Here is a 21,174-nt window from a genome sequence, read left to right on the forward strand (position 1 = left end):
AAAGGAATTGAGCCAAACCATTAGAGCACACAAGATAAAATCGGAGATTTGGAGATTTGTGGAAAAGTGAGACTGGATCTCTGATTTTGTGACAACATCATGCCGTTTCAGAAACACAGAGAAAACCTTGCTTTTTCAGCTGAAAAGTGGTAGAGCCTCCACTCTCCTACGCTCAGATCAGTAGTTCTCTTTTGTTATGGGGCTGTTCCAAAGGAGACACATCCTTTAATTTCAAAGAAGACTTACATGGGAAGACAGCAGGCATGGAGGGGAAATTGCAGCATCCCTCTGCTTGTCTCAGGAACATCTAGTTGAAAGCAAACCCAACAGTCTTAGCCAAAGTCCCCAACAGCAAATCAACCTCCATGCGGAGAGATCCTTGGTCCAAATGAAAGAACATAAATATGAGAAAAGTGGGCTCGTCCTAACACTCTTTCTATTATCTAACACTTTATTTTACTTGATTTTGTCTTTCTTCTGTAATTTAAACGGCAGGATTAAAGGCGAAAAGCCACATAATTGAATTATCAATCACTTGCAATAAATCCAATTCCAGGGGTCAATGGGACAGAATATAGCAGGTAGCCTGAGGTGTTAATATTTTAATAGTTTACATATTTTTTAAAGCAATATGCTGGAAAATCCATGTACTCTTTGTGCACACACAGTATGACTTTTATGTGTATCAAATGCACATGGGAAGCAGCTGCACTTCAAAAATCTTTAAATGTTTTAATCCAAAAGTACAGATCCAGTCCACATTAAGGACTAACTGCATGTAACACTTAACTTCGTGAATGGATGCAGCATTCAATAGACAGGGTGTGAAAAAAGGCATCCACACAGCGACTAAACATCTTCCCTAGTGCTCTCAAATACTAAAAATGGCTGAAGCAATTTATTCCCACTATGTGGGCTTTCTCTTTTACCACTAAGTTTTATAAATCCCTCAAAATAAAGCATTTAGAATGGAAATCCTCCTTCACTATAGTGGAATTAATAAATGTTACTGATACAGCCACTTGTTGGGTTGTTTAAATACCTATATACTTAGAGCTATATATAATCAATTCTCAGTTAAAATGGGAAAGAGATGGAACTAATCAACAAACACAGCAACCCACAAATATTCCCCCAACTAATTCTACCCAAATGCTTCAATCTACAATCTATCTAACTTCTTACCAGAACAGACAAAATTAGTAATGTAATTGTCACCAAATGCCAGTCCCTTCTCTTTAACTGCAGTGCTAAACAGCACTAAATGCTCATGAAGGTAGTGGGAGGAGAGGCAAATGTGATAAGTAAGAACCGACCATACAGACATAGCCTCCCCCAAAACACACTTACAGACATGAAGAGTTGAAAACCAAAACTGTGAGCGCCTATTTCATTTACAAGAGCCCCGCATTCCCATTTCTGTGTAACTGTGGAAAGTATGCCCTGAACTGAATTGGGGATGGGGAAAACATCAATATTCTGTCATCTATGCTACAGTGCACCCACAAAAGATTCTTAAACTCGCTATCCATATTCTGATTCTTGTGCCCAATGTGGGAATTAAAATAAAAAACAGAAACCAAAACACAAAACAAAACACTGAGCACATGTAAAGGAGAATTTTAAAAGCTGGAAGTGTAACCCCTTGGTCACAAGCACACCAACTCCTATTTCCTTTGAGCAACAGCAAAACATGTCAAATCCTTTAATTTGACTGCTCTTCTAAAAGAAAGAAGAATATGCACATCACACATTTACATAGGTTTACTAAAAAGGGGTGGGGCTTACGGTTTTTTTTTTGTTTTTTTTTTTTGTTTTTTTTTTTTTTAAAAAAAGAGAGTGTTTTGAGTGTAACAATACTGATTCAAAACTGAAATGGAAGACAGTTTCTCCCTAGAATACTTTAGGGTTTTTCAGAGTCCTTTTCCATAAAAGGAATATATTTGAAACACATCTCAGTTAGGTACTGAGATGAGATTGCTAAAATACATACAGAACTAAAAAAAACAGCCAAAACAAAGTCAGCTTAATCTCCTCAACTCCTATTGATTTACGTTGGTTGCAGTCCCTTTTTCCTAAAGCCTATTGCATAACTGCAAGGAATTTGCTTTCTTCCGCTAGGGAGGTCAGCAAAGAACTCATGTCCCCTATAGCCATGTTGGTGGTGCTCATGGACAGCGCTGGGAATGGGAGGGAGGCCCGAGGCGTGGTGAGGCGGGAGGAGCTATGGGAAAGGTTCTGAATGACGCTTGGGCTCAGGGCCCCTGACATCAGGCTGGAGTGGTCCCCATCGTCTATGATGGCATCGAAGTCAATCTGTACCCCTTCCAGGTCATGGCTGTCGAGGCTGTCCACTGTGCTTGTCACCTGATTAGCACCTGGGGAAAGTAACTCAGAGTTTTTGGCGCTGGTCCCCTGTAGCAGGCAGCTGGCATCTGAAATGGAGAATGAACCAGCTTTCGTGTCTTGCTGACTGAAGCCCACGGTTTGGTCATAGAACTGACCAGAGTAATTCTGCAGATTAGAGCACAGCGGATGCGGTGGCCCTTTCATTTCCATCTTGATGCCATTCACCCTGCAGGTCTGACTTGTGTCACTGAGCTGTCCTGACTGCAGAGCAAGGCTATCCCTTGGCATAGCCTGGCGCCTGCTGCCCCCAAAGCTGGCACACGGCTGGTAGCCCCTGACGACTGCCAAGCTTGACGGCTGGCTGCCCATGCCGTGAGCCCCTGGCAGGCAGCTCTCTGGCCCTTGATAGATGTTGATGTGTGAGGTAGCACTAACCTGCCCAAGCATCTGCTGACAGGGGCGTCCTGCCCCCGGGTGCTGCATGCTGTCGCCGAGGAGCTGGTGAGCCAGGTACCCCTGTCCCACCGGGTCCTGGGTCTGCATGCCATTCACCATGCTGCCAGCTGACTCATTTGGCGCTACCGGCAGGCCGAAATTCAGCTGCCCCCCGCTCCCTTGCATGGGGGTGCTCTTCAGCTTTGAGGCTTGAATCCCGGCACCACAGGCACCGTCGAGCGCACCAGGGGCCACTGGCTGCCTGTTGAGGCAGTTCCCATACTGCGGGGCCTTACAGGGCTGTTCATGGAAAGTGTTTCCACTGGCGCCACTTCCGGGGCTGTTGTGAAGCATCAAGTGCTCTGAGCCAGCGTAGGGGTTGCTGTTCTCCCCGAGGGTCTGATAGCCCTCAGCAGGCCCGCTCCTCAAGGGGTTCTGCGGGTGGACGACCATGCCGTTGCAGAACCCAAAGGCGCGAGTCTGCGGCACAGCGGGCCGCAGGCCACACTTGAGCTTGGAGGAGGACAGTTCGGCGCTTCCGGAGCTGACTTCGTTCCACTGGATGGGCAGGTCGGTTTTGCTGCCCTCGGGGCAGGGCTGCTCGAGGGCATGGAACTGCTGGCCAGCGTGGCTGTCTGGCAGCCCAGGCGCGTCAAAGTCAGTGGGCCCGTGGGGCACTTTGCTCTCATCCGGGAGGGTGCTCGGGAAGTGCTGCTCGTACCCTGCTTGGTTCTGGGAATTTAAATACTGCACCACGTCGTCTGGCAGGAAATCCTCATCGTTCAAGTTGGCATCGGCGTCCATGGTCAGGGACTCCAGGGTGACGTTCTCGGTGATGCTGGGAGGACAGGGGGACGAGTGGAAGTTTCGGGACTGGCCGCCCTCGGGCCGCGTGTAATTCTGAAGCACGAGGCCGCGCTTCTCCGCGGACGGGGCCATCGCCGGGGGGTTGCAGCTGCTGAGGTTGCTGAAGCGTGGCACACGGGGCAGGGCCAGGCCCTCGGAGCCCGTCCGCACGGGGTCGCTGGCCCTCCTCATGCCGTGGCCTGGCGCATCGTGCGGCTGCAGGTGGCGCCGCCCGTAGCCGTGGGCTCCCCCGTCACTGCACCTCCTCGGGGCATGGACGGGAGGCAGGGCCACGCCAGGCTCCAGGGCGTCCCCGAGCAGCGCCAGGCGCGTCTTCAGGCTCATCCTCTCCATGTTGGGCAGGGGCGTGGGCGGCGGCCCGCCTGTGGCAGCCGCGTACTTGGCCTTGAGGCGGTACTGCTGGGCGGGCGTGAGGCTGAGCAGGCTGGGCAGGCCGTCGCTCTGGCTGGCCTCACTGGAGCGGCGCGAGGCGTCGGTGGAGATGGGGTCGTAGGAGTCGGCCACGCTCACGTTCTGCGGCCGGCCCTCAGCCTGCGACGCCTCGCTGGAGCGGCGGCTGGAGAAGCAGGGCGAGATCCCTGAGGAGCGGCGGCTGCTCAGGTAGGCGGAGCTGATGGTGCTGGCGCTGCTGTCCCGCCTGTTGAGCATGTTCAGCATGGTGACGTCCACCCCAGAGAGGTCGCTTCTGCCCGGGAGAAGCGTCATGGGCCCACCCAAGCTGCAGGTGTTGTTGGACTGTGTGCCTGGAGACAGAGAAAGGGAGAGACCATGCGGAGAAATTCCCTTCGAGGATGACTTATACCAGGCATGAGCAACCCTTTTCTGTAAAGGGCCAGCTAGGAACTATTTTTGGTGTCCCAGGCCACATTGCCTGCCTCACAACTACTCAGCTCTGCAGTGTAGCCCCAACACAGCCACAGACAGCAGTGAGCAAGCACGCGTGGCGGGGTGCCCATGAAACTTTCTTTACCAAAACAGGGGCGGCTGGAGATGGCGGCAGGCTACAGTTTGCTGATGCCTGGCTTAAACAAAACAATAACAACTCCCTCAATTCAGTGAAGCCCCTCCCCAAGCACAGTGCAAGGACAAAAGGAATCTTGTGATGGGTACACAACGCTTGAGTTGCAGGCAAGTCCCCAGGCAAAGGTATTCCACGAGTTTCACATTCACGCTCAGGGTGTCCTGTTCATGCCACATCCTATCAACAGGTAACACCCGTGTTGGTGGAGGGCAGAGCTTCACCCCTTAGGTGCTCTCAGAAGTGTAACCTCAGAAGTACAAACTGACCTGGGGACTGACAATGGGGAGGGATTTTTGACTTTCCTTGAACTGGGTAAATATAAATAAAAGTGGCTGCTAACCTCCTGGTTTTAAATTTTGAAAACCAGAGACAGAGTTCCAACCACAGACGCCTCTACTGCTGGCATTCCCTTACCCTAATCTAACAGTGACGATTTCACCATCAGAATAGGAGTCATGCACAGCCACATTTTTTTCCTCAGTATTATACTGTTCCCAGCTGTTTTTAAAATATGGACCATCCAAAAAGGCAACTTGAATGGGCTCAACATTAACGGATGGTTACAGCGTCATTTTAGGACTAATGGAGAAACTAGCAAACATAAAACTGAGGGTCTGCATTTAAAAGAACAGAAAAAAACACCCTGAGCAGATGCATGGTCTGATGTAGAACTCACCATTTCCTATGAGAGGAGAGACTGCAGGGGCTTTAGGGGGTAGAATGGGGTTCAGTCGTGGAAACATTCCATTCACTTGTTTTAGCCTTTCTAGTTTTACGTGCTCCATCCATTTGGTCCCTGCTGGGTTTCTCCTGGCTTGCAAAGCAAGGGCTGTGGTTGCAGTGGAAATGGTCGAGTCCATGATTGGGGTTTCATCAATGGCACTGAGGTCTCCTATACTACCTCCATCGGTCAGAGGAAGCTCGAGCCCACTGTTGGAATAGTTGCTGATGGGGGACTGTTGGCTGCTGCATGAAGACTGACCACCAGGGCTTGGCTGAGATGTCTGTTGGGGTCAAGTGGAAAGGAAAGAAATGTCACCAGGGAGGGTCAAGGAAAGCGAGCCAATAATGAGAGCTCATGCATATCAAGATCTTCAAGATCATTGGTTGGTTGAATGAGAAGAAAAACTACGCTCTGGTGAATGGAGCTGGCCACTTTTGGCCAAAATGACGGATGGACCACCAGGCTGATGGGCACTGGGAGGCAATGCACAGCACAGAATGCTAGCTATAGTGTGATTGGCATGGTATCAGCCATGGAATCCTGTCCCAATCGCCAACTCTGCAAACACACTTCCTCGGTTCCAATCCCATCTCCACCACTTTATTCTTTGGGCATATTACTTAAGTCACTCCAAACCTCAGTTTCCTTATCTATAAAACGGGGACCGTGTATTTCAGAGATTGTTGTCAGGAATTAAGTGTGAAGCCCAGAGAGCATACAAGTATAAAAAGACCTGGATAATAGCAATTGGCTCACAGGGTGTTAGCAATTATTATGATCCCAGGTGGTTTTAGTCTTTAGGTTCATTTTGCTCAGCTGGAACATAAATGTAAGATATGCGCCATCAGCACACATTACCTCCTCCAACAAGAGCCCCTCTAGGCTGTTCAGGGCTGGTTAGCCAAGCTCTTTGCAATCTCTCCTCCCTCCTTCCATATTTTCTTGCTTTTGTACAACCTCAACCAAGGTGTCAGTAAAAGCAGTTGAGAGAGGTGAAACTTCAATCATATAATAAGCTCGTGCTATATTCAGAAAGAAAGAAAGGCTGCAGATCACAGCCATCATGAGTCTGTAGAATGATTTCACCGTTCCCCTTAGTGTACTCCCTAACAGTTCACTAGGAGAATTAGGAAATGATTCCTTAACTCCAACCAAGTAGACTCTGTAAGACAATGCTGCAAATAATGGAATCTTAATCTAGTCCACCCGGTCCTCAATCAGGGAAAGTACTGCCTCCTCTCATTCCCAGGGATCCTGGAAATACAGGGTGGAAAGCCTGGTGCCCCAATGTCTGGGGATTACTATATAAAATGGCCTACAATGCACAGGACAGTCACACAACACAGAACTGTTCTACCTGAAGTTCCAGCGGTGTCCTGGTTGATAAACAGTTGAATCCTTTTTGTACAGATAAGAAAAGTGATGTTCAGAGAAGTTTAGTGACTGCCCAAAGTCACAAAGTGAATGGTGCAACTAGCCTGGACTCTTAGGCCGGCTACTTCCATGCGTCTGCAGCACCTTCACCAGTGTTACTATAAACACTGACAGCAGCCGAAAGGGAGAGTGCTTTATGGAGAGATAACTACACTCACTCGGTTACAGAGTACTGTAGTCTCAGGTGGAATGCACAGTGCCGCCAGGAAGGGCTCTTCCCTTTGGAACCCGTTCACTTCTTCTGCTTTCATGGTACATACACCCAAGCAAATGAACACTTTCCAAGTGAGTGCCGCATGGTACACTAACTTTGTCCCGGGCAACCAAGCAGAGCCAAATAAGATACACAAATTTGATCATGAGTATGTGAAGCCTTGCTTAATTTTTGGCCTCAGCAGAGTGCTGGAGTGCCAGACCACCTGCTCCTTCCTGAGGTACTTGTTTCCAGAGCTTTGGATGTCTTTTACTTCTGTACTGTGAAATCAGAGTGTGTGCAAACATGAACCTGTGCATTTGTGCGAACACACAGGCAGACACACTTCATATAAGGCACAAATGCACTCACAACTAGGAAATTGCTTCAGTGAGCTTCCACATTTAAATAGAGATTACATTGCTAACAACAAATGAAGCCAGATCTTCCTCAAAGAAGGTGGTGCACGTCTGGTCTAAGGATGAATTTGCATTAATACAGTAATGAGTCTTTCAGAACATCTGCTTGGTAGGCCCCAGTGTGATTTGTTATGGAAACCTAGACAGATAGAACAATGAATTTCACCAACTAACTCCACATTTTTCACATGCTGAATGTTCAAAACACATTGCTTCTGTATTTGAAACATATCTGAAGAATGTTCACTACCAAAGATATCACAAAACCACAAAAACTAAAGAAAAATTAACACAATGTCAAAAAAATGAAAACAAAACAAAAAGGACAGAGAAGCCAAAATTCCCTCACCTTATTACCCACTGTCCTTAGGAAGTGAGAACAAGACATTTAGGAGCATTAGACAGAAGTGATGTTGCATTAATAAGAAAAAAGAAGAAATAATTTAATTTATAGCATGATGATCAAATCAAAGACATGTTTTAAAGAAAACTAGAAATGTAAATTTCATGTTTATTAAGTACATGTCTATGAAGATACCTACTTTTAAATGCGTGTGAGCATATACACACATAACATCTGCTATGGAAGTGTGATTATTAACCTCACTGAGCCTCAGCTTCCTCAAAATATGGGCATAGTCTTGATCTCTATGGTTTCTTTTAGTCCTATGGTTCTAAGTTGGTGCCAAAGTAATTGTGGGTCTTGTCATTACTTTTAATGGCAAAAGACCCACAATTACTTTGGCACCAACCTAATATGATTAAATTACTTTATAAAATATTTCACACACTGGGGCATCTCAATGTTGCTGAGCCAAATCGCTATAACTTTTATTTCTACCGATTTTCTTTTTTAAACAATGGGTATCTGAAGAGAAAATGGTAATTTTCTTGAGCTAGGAATGCGCACTAAAAGTAGAAGAGATTCTGGGTTCTTGGAATATCCCAAGAACATAAATCATCAGTTTCGTGACATAATCTAAGACTGCAAATTAACTTTCCTTGTTTTGTGAAACACTTGAGGGTAAACTGTCGAATGTTCTCCACAATTATTATACAGGTAGGCTTTATTTTGAGAATAGACATGTGCTCCCCTCCAAAAAAAGTATATAAAACACAGCTTATGAACTGATTAAAATACAGTGATCAATCATAATGTATAAACATCTTATTAAGATACTTTTTTAAAGCAAAGTACACCTACCCATTGAGAAATCATGATAAACCTGGATAGCCGATGTGTGTTATTTTTGGCCAGACTTAATGTCATTCTCTAAGACTCTTAAGAGTTCAAAGACAAACTCAGTTAAGTCATTAAAACACAGCCTCTCACCCTCCCAATGGTGAGACTGTACATTATTTCCTGCCCACACGTACTGCTATACAGCAACATCACTCATGAATTCATAGGCTGCCCATCCGGTAGGCTGCTCTAATTTTAAGAAAATGCTGACTTTAAGTATAAATCTGTTGGCCTGATCGTTTCCATGCATCTGGGAGTCTGAGCATGAAACTTCTCTCTGGTACACTTCCTTCACAGATTAGCGTGACAGCCCAGAACCCAATATATTTGCACAATTAAATCCATTCTATGCATGGCCAAATGGGCTGAATCTCCTCTACTATCTACTCTTTTAATTTTTCTTGCTGTCTTTGAAATTTTTAGGTATTTTATAAAGTCACATTCATGAAGTGAAGTCACGAACTGAGGTTTGAAAGAAGCTGAAAGAGTAGCAGAGCCCACATGTCATATTAGTCTCCAAACAGAAAGAGTTGCCTACTGAATCTTTCAGATCCTTCTCTTGTGCTCTGCCTCGCTGGTTCAGGCCCAACAGCAAAAGTGGTCTCTAGTTTACCCAGTCTCTAGACTGGTACTGGAGTGGTTTCCTCAAAAAAGAAAAACAAAAAAACAAACAAAAAATCTCACCCCTGCTACACCATTCCCCTCCCACCGCTGTGCTCCTCCTCCGCCGCCTTCTCCTCAGCTCTTCCCTCTGCAGTGCTGAACTCCCATCCCATGGCCTCCTCTGCCCCGACTGATTGGCAGTCTGTCCCTCTCTTGAATCCTCCTTACACAGACTTGTGTGTAAGCCCCCATCACACTGCATGGTATTTGTTTTTCAGCCTGTCTATCCCACTGGACTGTAAACCCCTGAAGAATATGGGCCATGGCTTATTTACCTTGGGGTCACCAGGGCAAAGAAGACAGAAAGCATGTTTACAGGAAGAGTCAGTGAATGATTTTCGACATTACAGACACGCTGGAGAGACAGACAGTCGTGTCTTTCTTCCTTCCATGGCACAGTGGTATGGTTCTGGGATTAATTTTAAAAATCAGTTAGGAAACCTAGAAACTCTTTTTCTGAGCTGATCAACTTCAAGTAAGCAATCCAGGTCACTGCCCTCATTGCCTCCTCAGATCAGAGACAGCCTGACACAGTGAGGACCGGGAAGTCCTGTCCCTCTATGCGCCCTACCTGGCTCTTTTAAATGACCCTGGGCCTGCTGTGAAGTCAGAAGGTGAGTGAATGACATACCATGGGCTTCTCCGCCTTGACAGTTTTCACCTGGAGGCATTCTTCCCGCTTTGAGGTAGTGTTGCTGAGGTCCTGCTGCTCACCGAGGGCTCCCTGAGTGGGCCGGCCGGGCGACCTGGACTGTGAATGGCTGCCGGAATCTCTCGGGGGTGGGGGCCGAGGATGGATGTCCCCACGTTGCTTTTTGGTGACATGAGCCTCTGGGCCATGCACTGTCTTCACGTGTTTCCGGAGGGAGCTTGGGTCTGTGTAACGCTTAGTGCAGCCTGGGATTTTACACACATATGGTTTCTGCCAAATGCCACAAGAATGAGGTAAGAGATTGTTATGAAGGAGATTATGCCCCAGCCCAAAAGTCCTTTATGGTTGCTCATTACATTTTTAATCCTTTCAAAACATTTTCACAAGGCTTCGAGGTGTTCAGATACCTCTAGGAACTAATAGTCTAATAAGGCCATTAGAACACTGCTCCGTGTCCATAGAATCTAGCTTTAATAGATTATGGCTTGAGAGAGAGGCTCAGGGAGAACTAAGAATGTGTAAATTGCCTTGATGTTCTTGGAAGCATTTATACTGTGAGTGAGAAAGTACCACGGTGCCATAATAGGCACTCAATAGATATTTGATGACGATGACGATGACAATGAAGATGGCTTAAAAGACACCCATCATCTAATCAGGAGAAGACTGTACACCTTTCAGAAGAGATTGTGTGACAACATTTTTTATGGATGCCCTGGTTCTGAGATCGAATATCACTCTGATCTTTTTGAAAATGTGCTATTTATGCATAGGCATAATTTTGAAACTGCCGATGGCATCTCCCATGTTAGATGATGCTAAAATGTGCTCCTTTGGGTAGCATTAAAGTGTGGGGATGTTCAGGGCTCAAAATAGCCAGACCCTTTCTGCTCTTCAAAACTGGAAAGCCCTGTCACAGACTGTCCGTGAATTCTCATCATAAACTACAGAGGGCTGACGGATGTTCTGGGGACCAGGATTTCTCGTCTGTTTTCCCCTCCTGAGTGAATTTATAACTAAGGTCTATAAATTATTTCATGCTAACTCATTTTCTATGTGGGTCAGTGATCAAGCCTAAGGATACAGTCATAAAAAATTATGCGGATGCTTATATAAGCGGATTATTTTCTCAAATCACAGAACTGCTGGCCTTTGGCTCATGACCAACATCAGATTTGTGAGTTTGCTCACTTGACTTATAATATACGCAAGGATGCTTTCATGAATATATATTTATATCTATGTATAGCAAAGGATGAGCTTTTACGTAAGGATTCGTCATGAAAAGCAGGATTACTATAATGTACCTATTATATTTAAAATGATGCTGTGTCTTGTAGAATGTATGTCTAAAAGATGCTTTTTCACTAAAAGCCCAAGAACAGACTGAGTGCTACCTAAAATGCTGAAATGTCCTAATGCAGTGAAGCAAAGATCCTGAAACTGAGAGGTTTCACCTCCAAACCTGAGATTCCTTTGGGCAGAATTGATTCCCATTAACTATGAATTACATCTATTCAGGAGCTTGTGTGATTTGCAGCATATATATAATAAGATGAGCACATCAAATTCTATGCATTAGGGACAAAAGACTGGCTCTGACAATTAGTGCCATTACCTTACAGTGTTCTGACACGGGCCCTGTGCTTGCTCACAGCATTCCTGTGACAGGTTGTTCCATTAGCAGGCAGACTGGGATATGTGGGGCAGAGGTGTGGAGACCAGAAGGAGAGAGGGAGCACAAAGCCTGCATGTTTGGAGAGCTACCCTTCCGATAAATATATGGATGTACATGATGGGTTAGCTTAGAACCAAGGACGCAGCCAATGTGTAATGAGATACAAATGTGTCAGCTCCTGCACTTCCAGAAACAACAGCCCATACAGGTGCATCTGTGCCCATGTGCTCTTGTGTGTGAACATACACATTATCTACCCACAAAAATTCACAAATTCACAAGAAAATAGGTTCAGGAAATGTATACCTCACAACAACATAACATAAACAAAATATCCTTTCACACAGCTTTTGCCCACAAATTTTGTTGTGATCCATGACTAAAATAAAATATAATTAAAGGCTAAGATAAATGTTCTCAGACTTACTGAGGTGCAAGATTCTGCAAGCACAAAGTTGCATACAACAAGATTTAATCATAAGGAATACAAAATCTGATAGGAAAAAAATAAGAAGATGCGATGATCTATATAATATAAAGTGTGAATGCTATGTAAGGATACAGACAGAGGAGGGATCATTTTTCACCTGGGATAATCATGGAAGGCATCAGTTATTAAGATTGTATATCTGGGCTTAATGCCCAGCTCATGGGGTTATTGGTAAGTGTTAAATTAGATCATGTACATGAAGTGCTTACCAGGATGCATGGAACGTAGTAAGCACTCAATACACAGAGCTTTTATTAGGAGTCATTTTACTTGGAATGCCAAAAAGAAGTGTCCTCAGCAAAGGTCCAGTGGCAGAACCACTTCATGCACCTAAGCATGGCAGTCCACAGCACCAGCTTCTGGAATGTTTCACTCATGATTATGATAGTGAGAGGTCAGGACTAGAGGGGCGAGCTTGGGCCCTGTGAGAACAGACACTTACACAAGCTTAGGGAGTCTCAAGTTTCCTTACAGGAAAGCAGGAGCCATTGCAGCTTTCTAGAAAGGGAGGTTCAACCGAATCAGAGCTCAGGAAACTTGTTTAGTGGTATCTTTGAGGGAAATATGAGCTGTGTGATCTGGAGTAAGAAGTCCTGTCAGAGCTATGGTCAGTCTAGCAGCCCTAAATGAGCAGGACAGCCAGAGGGACAGAGAAGTGCCAGAAATTACTCCCTTCCTGTTCCAGTCCATTATTTTGTCGGCCACACTTAGAACAGCAAAGGGCTTGACACATAATTAGCTATCAGTATTTGTTTAGTGAATAAATGAAGTTGCAAATAAAAGAGGAAATAAATGAAAGCAAATCACTTGATTTATCTAGGATTGTGAGATTGCACAAATCTGGATTTCCTGGACAAACTGAACTTTGATGTGTCTGAAAATCTCCATCATTCATACACAGGGCCAAAGTCTTACATATAGAATAGAGAAATATAATTTGTTTGTAAATATGTATGTGGGTAGAATTTTAATTATGTATTTATGATCAAGGTTAATAATTTAAGTAAATTTTTCAAGCGTGGTCAATGACATTACGGCCCAATATATCTTTTATTTTTTAATCTCATAACAAACACTTAACTCTCACACAACATTGCACTTTTTGCCTTGGAGAAGAACACAAGCTCAAGTACACCACAATTAAAGCAAATGAACAGGTACAAATATTTTAGGTCCATAAAAAGACAAAAAGGCTTGGTAATTATCTTTACATGTGTGCATTCTGATCCTAACATACCCACTGTCCAAATTTCTCCACGATAATAGGAAAGAACATTGGCCTAACATCTATAGGAACGAATGCCCACTAAATGTCTAGTCAAAATTACACTCAAATCTATGAAATATATGAGATACATTCTAAGTTAAGTCAAAATCCCTCAAAATTTTAAATTGAAATATAATTCACATGCCATAAAAATAATCCCTTTAAATTGCACAATTCAGTGGCATTTAGTACATTCTAGACATTGTGTAATCATCACCATTACCTAATTCCAGAATATCTTCACCACCCCAACAAAAAAACCTTATACCCATTGGCAGTCATTGCTATTCCCTCTCCCCTCTGCTTTTGGCAACCACTAATCTACTTTCTATCTCTATGTTTCTGTCTATTCTAGACTCCCTAAAATTTTGTACAAACTAGTACAATAGATTATATTCCAGCTACTGCGTACTGTAAAAGCATTTTTACATTAAAAAATGGAGATGTGGTGTCTTTAAAATGTCTTCAAACAGTTAGAAAATAATGAGATTCCAAAGAACTCCAGTTTCCATGATCTTTTCACACAAAAACTTGGTATATATGAACTTACATGTGAGAGTTTGTGAGTGAGTGTGCTTTTTACAGTGTGGTTAATCCCTTTAGGGACATTTTTGCTCTGTCAGTTTCAGCTGAAGAAAACATGGTGAGAACCATCTTGACCACCTGAAAGCCAAATGGCCACTGAGCAGAATGGCTCACTTTGTTTCTATCAAGATTCTTTCTGCCCAGCTCTCCGTCTGAAAGATCATGAATGGGTTTGACCTGTGCTGGTGAGATCAAATGACAGCCACTCCAAGGTCTCATGTGTGCACAATGTTCCTTCTCTAACACATTTCAAGCAAACTGATGAAACACTGTGGTGCTGAACTATGTCTCATGTTAACAAATTCTAGTTAGCTATCCTATTTCCACTCAGAATGCGAGGAGTCCTTTTGTTAATCTCGCAATATATTCAAGAGAAGGTTTCGTAGACAAGCCAGAATTTGAGCTAGATCTCCAAGGCCAAGTTGGAGGTCTGTAGGGAGAAGTGCACTAAAACATAAGCAATGAATTTGGAGTAATTTTCATTCTTATGCCTCTACAATTTAGCAGAGATAACTACCTAAAATAACAGTAACACAACAGGAACCACCCGGAAGCTTTACTCAATATGTTTTCTTAAATAACTGCCTAGAAAGTATTCTGGGTTTCTGAGACCATTTTCCAAGATCCTTTGGAATTTAGAGTGTCTGAAAATTGCATTTAGCCAAGGCTGGTTGCTCTGTAAAGATCTTTTTTGATATAATACCATTTGAAGATATCACTTGCAGGAAGCAAATAAAAGTGGATGACTTAGAAGGAAGCTGTCAGCTGTCAACATGCTACTTCTTAATATATCCTTGGGGCTTATGGGGTCATCCTTTGAGTGGATTCCTGCTATTTTGGGCAGAGTGACTGGCTCAGATTCCAAGTTAAATGCTCCCACTGTTTGACCAGTAGGTGGCAGTTCAAAACAACATGAAACTAGTAAGTTCGCAGGGGTTTTAAGAAGTTTCCTCTTCATCTCTTATTATTCTCCAAATAAGATCCAGTTTCCAGTCCCACCTAGGAAGCCCAAGCCTTCACCTGCAGAGGCGGAGCCCACTCATGCTGGGAATGGCCAAGGGGAAAACAAAACAGAACACACTGCACCTTCCATGTGCCTTCCCTGGGATGGTTCTTTTGTTTCCTTATGCAAACTCCGTGCCCACTGAGGATGCTTACCTCATTGGAATGCGTTCTGTTTTGGTGCTTGGCACGATCAGAGGCATTTGAGAAAGCCTTGTTGCAACCTTCATGCTCACAGACGTATGGTTTCTCTCCAGTGTGAGATCTCAAGTGTGTTTTCAAGTTTTCTAGTCTCGAGTAGGCCTTTGTGCAACCTTCAAACTAAGGACAACAGGTAAATCTGGATTACTCTGCACAATGGCAACAGCAGCTTATGCCTAACATGCCCTCCAAGTTGATGAAAAACTGACGTTTCGAGGGTCAGCAGCTTTTCAAAACCCAGGAACAAAAAGTCCACTAAACTCTGCATTTATTGGGATTCAGATGTAGCTTGGTGCAGTTCAAGATAAAGAGTTTTCAGTGCCAGTAAAAGTTCTGAAGTTTTTTTTTTTTAATAGACCCCTCAATGTGGACAATGGGTTTCATTATCTGCTCATTGATCTCCTCAAATTCCCACTGATTTCAGATTCAGCACAAAGTTCATTAATACAGCTTTGTGTCCATACAAAGACATGGAATTTGATCATGTTTGTAAAGGGCCTTTAAGATGTAAAGTACCAGGGCTCAGCGTGCCCAGTGCGCCTTGTGGGCACCTCAGTGAAGAATGCACAGCCTTGCAGCAGTCCCGTCCCACTCCATATGCCTATGCCTGAGGACTCACTAGGAAAGGAAGGGACAACTTTAAAATCTGGTATAGGGATTAGCTGTTTTAAAAGTCAACTTCAACTCTGTAAGTTGGAAGCTGGCACTTTGCCCTCTGAGCCCCATAGTACCATAAGCTGTTGGGCTGTGGCCAGCAGGGTGACCCTGTGTTCATTCCCAGTGCCAGCCACCACTGCCCCCTTGCCACTCTGCAGAGCTGCGCCGTCCAACTCAGTCACTCAAACACTCAAGCATTTATCACCAGACAATACTCTAGTCCTCTTCTCTCGCCACCCAACCACGCTTCCCCTGAGCTAGCGTCATCAGGCTGCACAGCTCTTATGAATATGGGGAAGGACCTACATGTGCCTGCCGCCCACTTTTATACTCACAGTGCATTTGTGAGGCTTCTCGCCCGTGTGTCTTCTCATATGCACTACCAACATATACTGGGCTTTGAAGGGTTTCTGCTCTCTTGAGCAGTCCAGCCACCGGCACACAAACTCCTTCTTCTCTCCGTGAATATGGTCGTTATTTATATGCTGGGGTTTGGAAAAAGACAAATCAAATGGAAATGTATCCATCATTACTGAAAGCAACAGAAGAAAATGCAGAAAATGCGCCAATCTTAAAAATCCTAAAGACCACAAGAATAACTTTGCCATATTACAGAGTATAAAAATTCTAGTTAGTACACTTCTCAAGTAAATTTGCTTTTGCTAACTGTGCATGCATGATTCCTAACCAGCGGAGTGGTAAGACCGGGATGGAGCCTGACATCCCAGGAAGTATACCACAGTACATTGGCCATCTGAAGAGTAGGGTTCTATTCCAGGTTTGGGACCAGCTGGTTATGAAATGAGGTGAGCCACTGTTGACTTTTCTGAACCTCTGTCATTTTTCCTTGCCAAGGCTGGCGATCGAGGCTAAACAATTGCAGAGGTGTTCTCTAGCTCTCACGCGCTAGGCCATGGGTTAGCACCATGGCTCAGGCTTCAAAAAGGGAGGGTACACAGACACGCACAATTCCGGAACAAAAATACCGAAAGCACTTGCAAACGAAACTTTAGCTCAGGGTTAGTCAGACTGCTTCCTGAGTAAGAATCGCAGAGAAAAGAATTATACTGAGGAAGAGGACTGTGTGGTCATCATCAAATGAGTTACTCTTTCAGGGCCTTGGTTTCCTTCTTGTAGAAAATAAATGACTGGATTCGCTAGCTGCTAAGGGCCTTTCTACCTCTAAAATTCTATTAATACAGTTTTTAATATAAAGATGAAGTTCCCTGAATGACTTACCAATTCAAGGTTTTAGAATCATTAAATTTCTTGGATTAATTCTAATTGGGAACCATTAGAAACCTATTGCAGCATGAAAGGAAGAGAAGCTTCTTAATTTGAATCAAATTAAGGTCAATTTCAACAGGTTGAGCATACTATTTCAATGCCCACCTATAGACTACTGAAGACATTTGTATTCTAGATTGATGCTGTTGGTCTTTATTTTCTGGTGATTCTGCATTTTATTTGCCTTAATTTAAGGCTTGTGGGACCACTTTCTCAAGTATACACAGAAATACATCATCAAAAAACTTGGTTCAATAAGAGAAAGCTCCTTTTGGCTCCATGCCTCGCGTGGTAGTGACACAACCTCTCACTACTTTCCTGCTGAGTCCAGGGCTCCTAAAGCGGTGATTGCTGTGGGTCTGAAAGTGAAGTTCTGCCCTCAGAGTGGGCCTTTCCCAGTTACTCCACTAGATGGCCTACCGCTTTAGGGAAAAAAAAGTTTTACAAAAAATGAAGTTTTCTGTGCTGTTTCTGGAGTTTAAAACTGGGTGAGGACAGAGAAAAGAAATTGTTGTTCTCTATCTCCTCTCCTTGGAGGAACTCCCAGAAAAATCTGATGAACAGCAGAGAGTCAGTGGTCCAACGCAGCACACGAGGAGACAGGCAGCGTCCCATCAGAAGCTCCAAAACGACACAGTGGTGGGGGAGCAACCCCACGGTAAACAGATGTGGGTTTCCTATGAAAAGCCAACCAGGCTCCATGTCAGTGTTTCTTAAAGTTATGATGATGCACACAGGTATAGGAAGAGAACAGATGTTCTGGGCAGGGGACAATGTTCAATCTGCACATGTCTGCTTCTAGTACATCTTTGTGGCCCATACACAAGACCACGCGGCTTTCCCAAATGTGTGCTGAAGCCCAGCGTTGGAAACCAAGCTCCCATCTTACAGAGGAGTTCTATGGATTCTCAAACGGGAATAAAATAAGTGATCACACAAAACCACTCCATAACAGTTGCTCTTGGTTTAATTTTCCAAGTCATTGGAAATAAAGCTTGGATCCTTGGATTAATGCACATGAAAGGGAAGCAAAAAAGGGAGGGAGGGAGGAAGGAAGCAAGGAAGGCAAGCAGAGAGTGAGGGAGACAGAAGGAATGGGAAGAATAAGGTAGGAACACAGGAGGAAGAAAGGAAAAGTTAAAATTGGGAAACTGAATTACAATTTGTGTTGAGCCAACTGCTTAAGGCTGGATCCATGTCTTATTAGTTCCCTGTTCTCTCTCATGCTTTTATGAGGATGTGCTGGGTGCCACTCACACCAGGCACTGTGCTGGGGAACGTGACAGAAACGATTCTTGTCCCCAAGGAATTAAGTCTATCAGAGGGAAACCGGTCATGGCTTGAATTACTATACCATTATGGTTGTGATAGGCATTATGAAGGGAAATAACAGGGTGTTATAAAAACATGTAATGGGATCCTAAGTCAGTGTGCAGCATCAGGAATCAGGGTCCGCTTCTCCAATGAAGTAGCATTTAGAGCAGGACCTGAAGGATGAGTAGACACACCAGGTGTGCAGGGAAGGATGGGGTGGGAGAATGGGACACTACAGCAGACCGATGACACAGAAGTACCTGCAAAAGAACAGAGCCTAGCGCCTTTGAGGAACAGGGTGAGGGCCACGCATGAAAGCAGAGAACTGGCCAGGGAGAATCCGTGGGGTAGGTAAGCTTGGGCTAGCTTGCCAGGGCTCACCTAAAATGCTATGTGCTCAGTAACGTCTCCAGCAGTGAGTATGTGGGAAATACCCCTGCATAAAAACTCACATACACCCCAGGGAAAAGCCAGGCTTGCATATCTGCCCCTGAGGAGGAGGGCATCAGGGAAACCTGGTGCTACTCAAGGAAGCAGGGGTGGCTAAGAGGGAGGTGCCAACAGTGGCCAACAAAGAAAGAGACTCTCATCTCTTCCTTTCCTGTCTCATCCAACACAATGGAGGAGCTGGACCCTAGAAAGAAAGGGAAGCCATCTCCTGGAGTCACTCCCAGGCCCCGGCTCCTTTAGATGAGGTGGCAAAGGGAGGGCAAACAGCCTGCCAGTTCCCTTGACGCCTGTGCCTCACTGCTGACAGGGAAGGGAAGGCTCTGGATTGGACCTGACATTGGAGGTTTAAATTGGACACTTTAATAATCCTAAGTGACTGGGAAGGTGTAGACTCTGCCTACAATGGTGTTGAGGGACTCCAGCACTGAGCAGAGAAGGGAGAACTGGCAACCAGAGGAGGAGGGCAGTGCCTGGAAAAATCCTAATCATTTCGTATTTACACCGCGCCCAGCTTCTTCTACCTTTGCTACTGAGACAATGTGTGGAAATTTGAGTGGTGGGAAATCCCACGCCAGTCAGCAAGCATGAACACCCTGGTGTTTTCTCCATGTGGGGAGGGGTGAGGGGAACTTATGCTGGGCCCTTAAAGCAACCTCATTTTCAGTAAGGTTAGCATCTTGGGAATGTTCCCTTCCCACTCCCTTAGACCCGAGTCCCAACTAATATGTTTTTGCAATTTTCTGGAACTGCTCTTAAGTTCAAACTTGCATTGAGACCACAGTTATTTTTCTTTAAATGAAATTCTACACCTAGGAGGGTGGGGAACCAAGTCAATCTTCCTCTTCTTTACTACCTAAATGCTGCACAGAGGATGTAATCAATTGCTATAAGGAAAAAGGGAGTCATCTTGCTGCCTGTTTAAGTAGTTCAAATGTATTTTAAGCTTAACATATTTCCTAGCACTAGATTTCAAGTGAAAATTAAAATTCTAAGAACTCACAGATTTCACATGTGCATGTGTTCTAAATATTTACTTTCCTTTAAAACGCTGCATTGGGCCAGGCATGGTAGCTCCCACCTGTAATCCCAATATTTTGGGAGGCTGAGTTAGGAGGATCACTTGAGGCCAAGAGCTCCAAGACCAGCCTGGGCAACATAGACAGACCCCATCTCTAAAAAAAAAAAAAAATCAGGGTGTGGTGGCATGGGCTTGTAGTCTCAGCCACTTGGGAGGCTGAGGCAGGAGGGTCACTTGAGTCCAGAAGGTTAAGGTGGTAGTGAGCCAGGATTACACTACTGCACTCCAGCCTGGGAGAGCAAAACCTTGTCTCAAAAAAAAAAAAAAAAAAAAAAAATACATTGCCCTCTGCAGCAAATGTTCATCTGAGGGCCTATATCGCGGTAGGCAAAGTGCTGGAGGACAGTGGAGGATGCATTCCAGACCAATTTCTGATGACTTGTGTACCTTTGATAGACCAATTCACCTATTTGGACCTTACTTTTCTCATCTGTAAAATTAGAGTAATGAATTAGATCAGGTGTTGGCAAACATTTTCTGTAAAAGCTAGATAGTAAATATTTTAGAGACTTTACGGCGCTGTAAGCAGCCACAGACAACATTTAAATGAATGGGTTATCTGTTCATTTCTGGATGTGGAAAACTTTCATGTGTCATAAAATATTATTTGACCTTTTTTTCAACTTTTAAAGAGTATAAAAACCATTCTTAGCTCATAGACCGCACAGAAACAAGAAGCAGGATTTGGCCTATGGGCCACTGACTGCTAACCCCCAAACTGGATGAGCTCTGTTTCCTTCTCATACTAACATCTAACAGGTGAGCCCTCAAGCCTGAGAATGCAAAATTAGAAGGAGGTATGATTCTAGTGCCAGAGAACAGAAAAGGCAGTAGGAAGGACTGAAAATCAGGATCCTGTGCTATAAAAGGTACCCCAAGGAAGGGAGGGCCATACATTAGGCCAAACTTCACTGTTCGCATCATATTCCTAGGACTAAGTAAAAAAAAAATTCTTTTTCTCACCAAAATCCAAGGTAGATAAGAAAAGTAATAGGCAATGAATTCTTAACATTCAGTGGATGAACTGACCCTGTATGAAGCTGGCCTGAAATTCAATGGGCACGAGTTTATTTGTGGTTTCATTGAAAATTTGACTTCCCAGCAGTGAAAATGTTAATCAAATATATAAATAATTTAATTGGAGGGAAAATAATGCATGATTAAA

At 44.3% G+C, this 21,174-nt stretch overlaps 1 protein-coding gene across 1 annotated transcript in view; it reads right to left on the bottom strand.

The window, feature by feature from the left end:
- Positions 1 to 1,749: 1,749 nt before the first annotated feature.
- Positions 1,750 to 21,174, bottom strand: part of GLI3 (GLI family zinc finger 3) — a 277,199-nt gene continuing 257,774 nt past the window's right edge. Inside the window, exons 11-15 of the mRNA XM_030933297.1 lie at positions 16,216 to 16,365; positions 15,179 to 15,343; positions 9,980 to 10,270; positions 5,349 to 5,676; positions 1,750 to 4,394 (exon numbers count right to left, since the gene is read on the bottom strand). Of these exons, the coding sequence (XP_030789157.1) occupies positions 2,083 to 4,394; positions 5,349 to 5,676; positions 9,980 to 10,270; positions 15,179 to 15,343; positions 16,216 to 16,365 (3,246 nt within the window). The 3' untranslated portion in view covers positions 1,750 to 2,082. The remainder of the gene's footprint in view (positions 4,395 to 5,348; positions 5,677 to 9,979; positions 10,271 to 15,178; positions 15,344 to 16,215; positions 16,366 to 21,174) is intronic.

This window comes from Rhinopithecus roxellana, chromosome 6 (assembly GCF_007565055.1).
Source record: "Rhinopithecus roxellana isolate Shanxi Qingling chromosome 6, ASM756505v1, whole genome shotgun sequence".
In the NCBI taxonomy this organism is placed as follows: Eukaryota; Metazoa; Chordata; class Mammalia; order Primates; family Cercopithecidae; genus Rhinopithecus; species Rhinopithecus roxellana.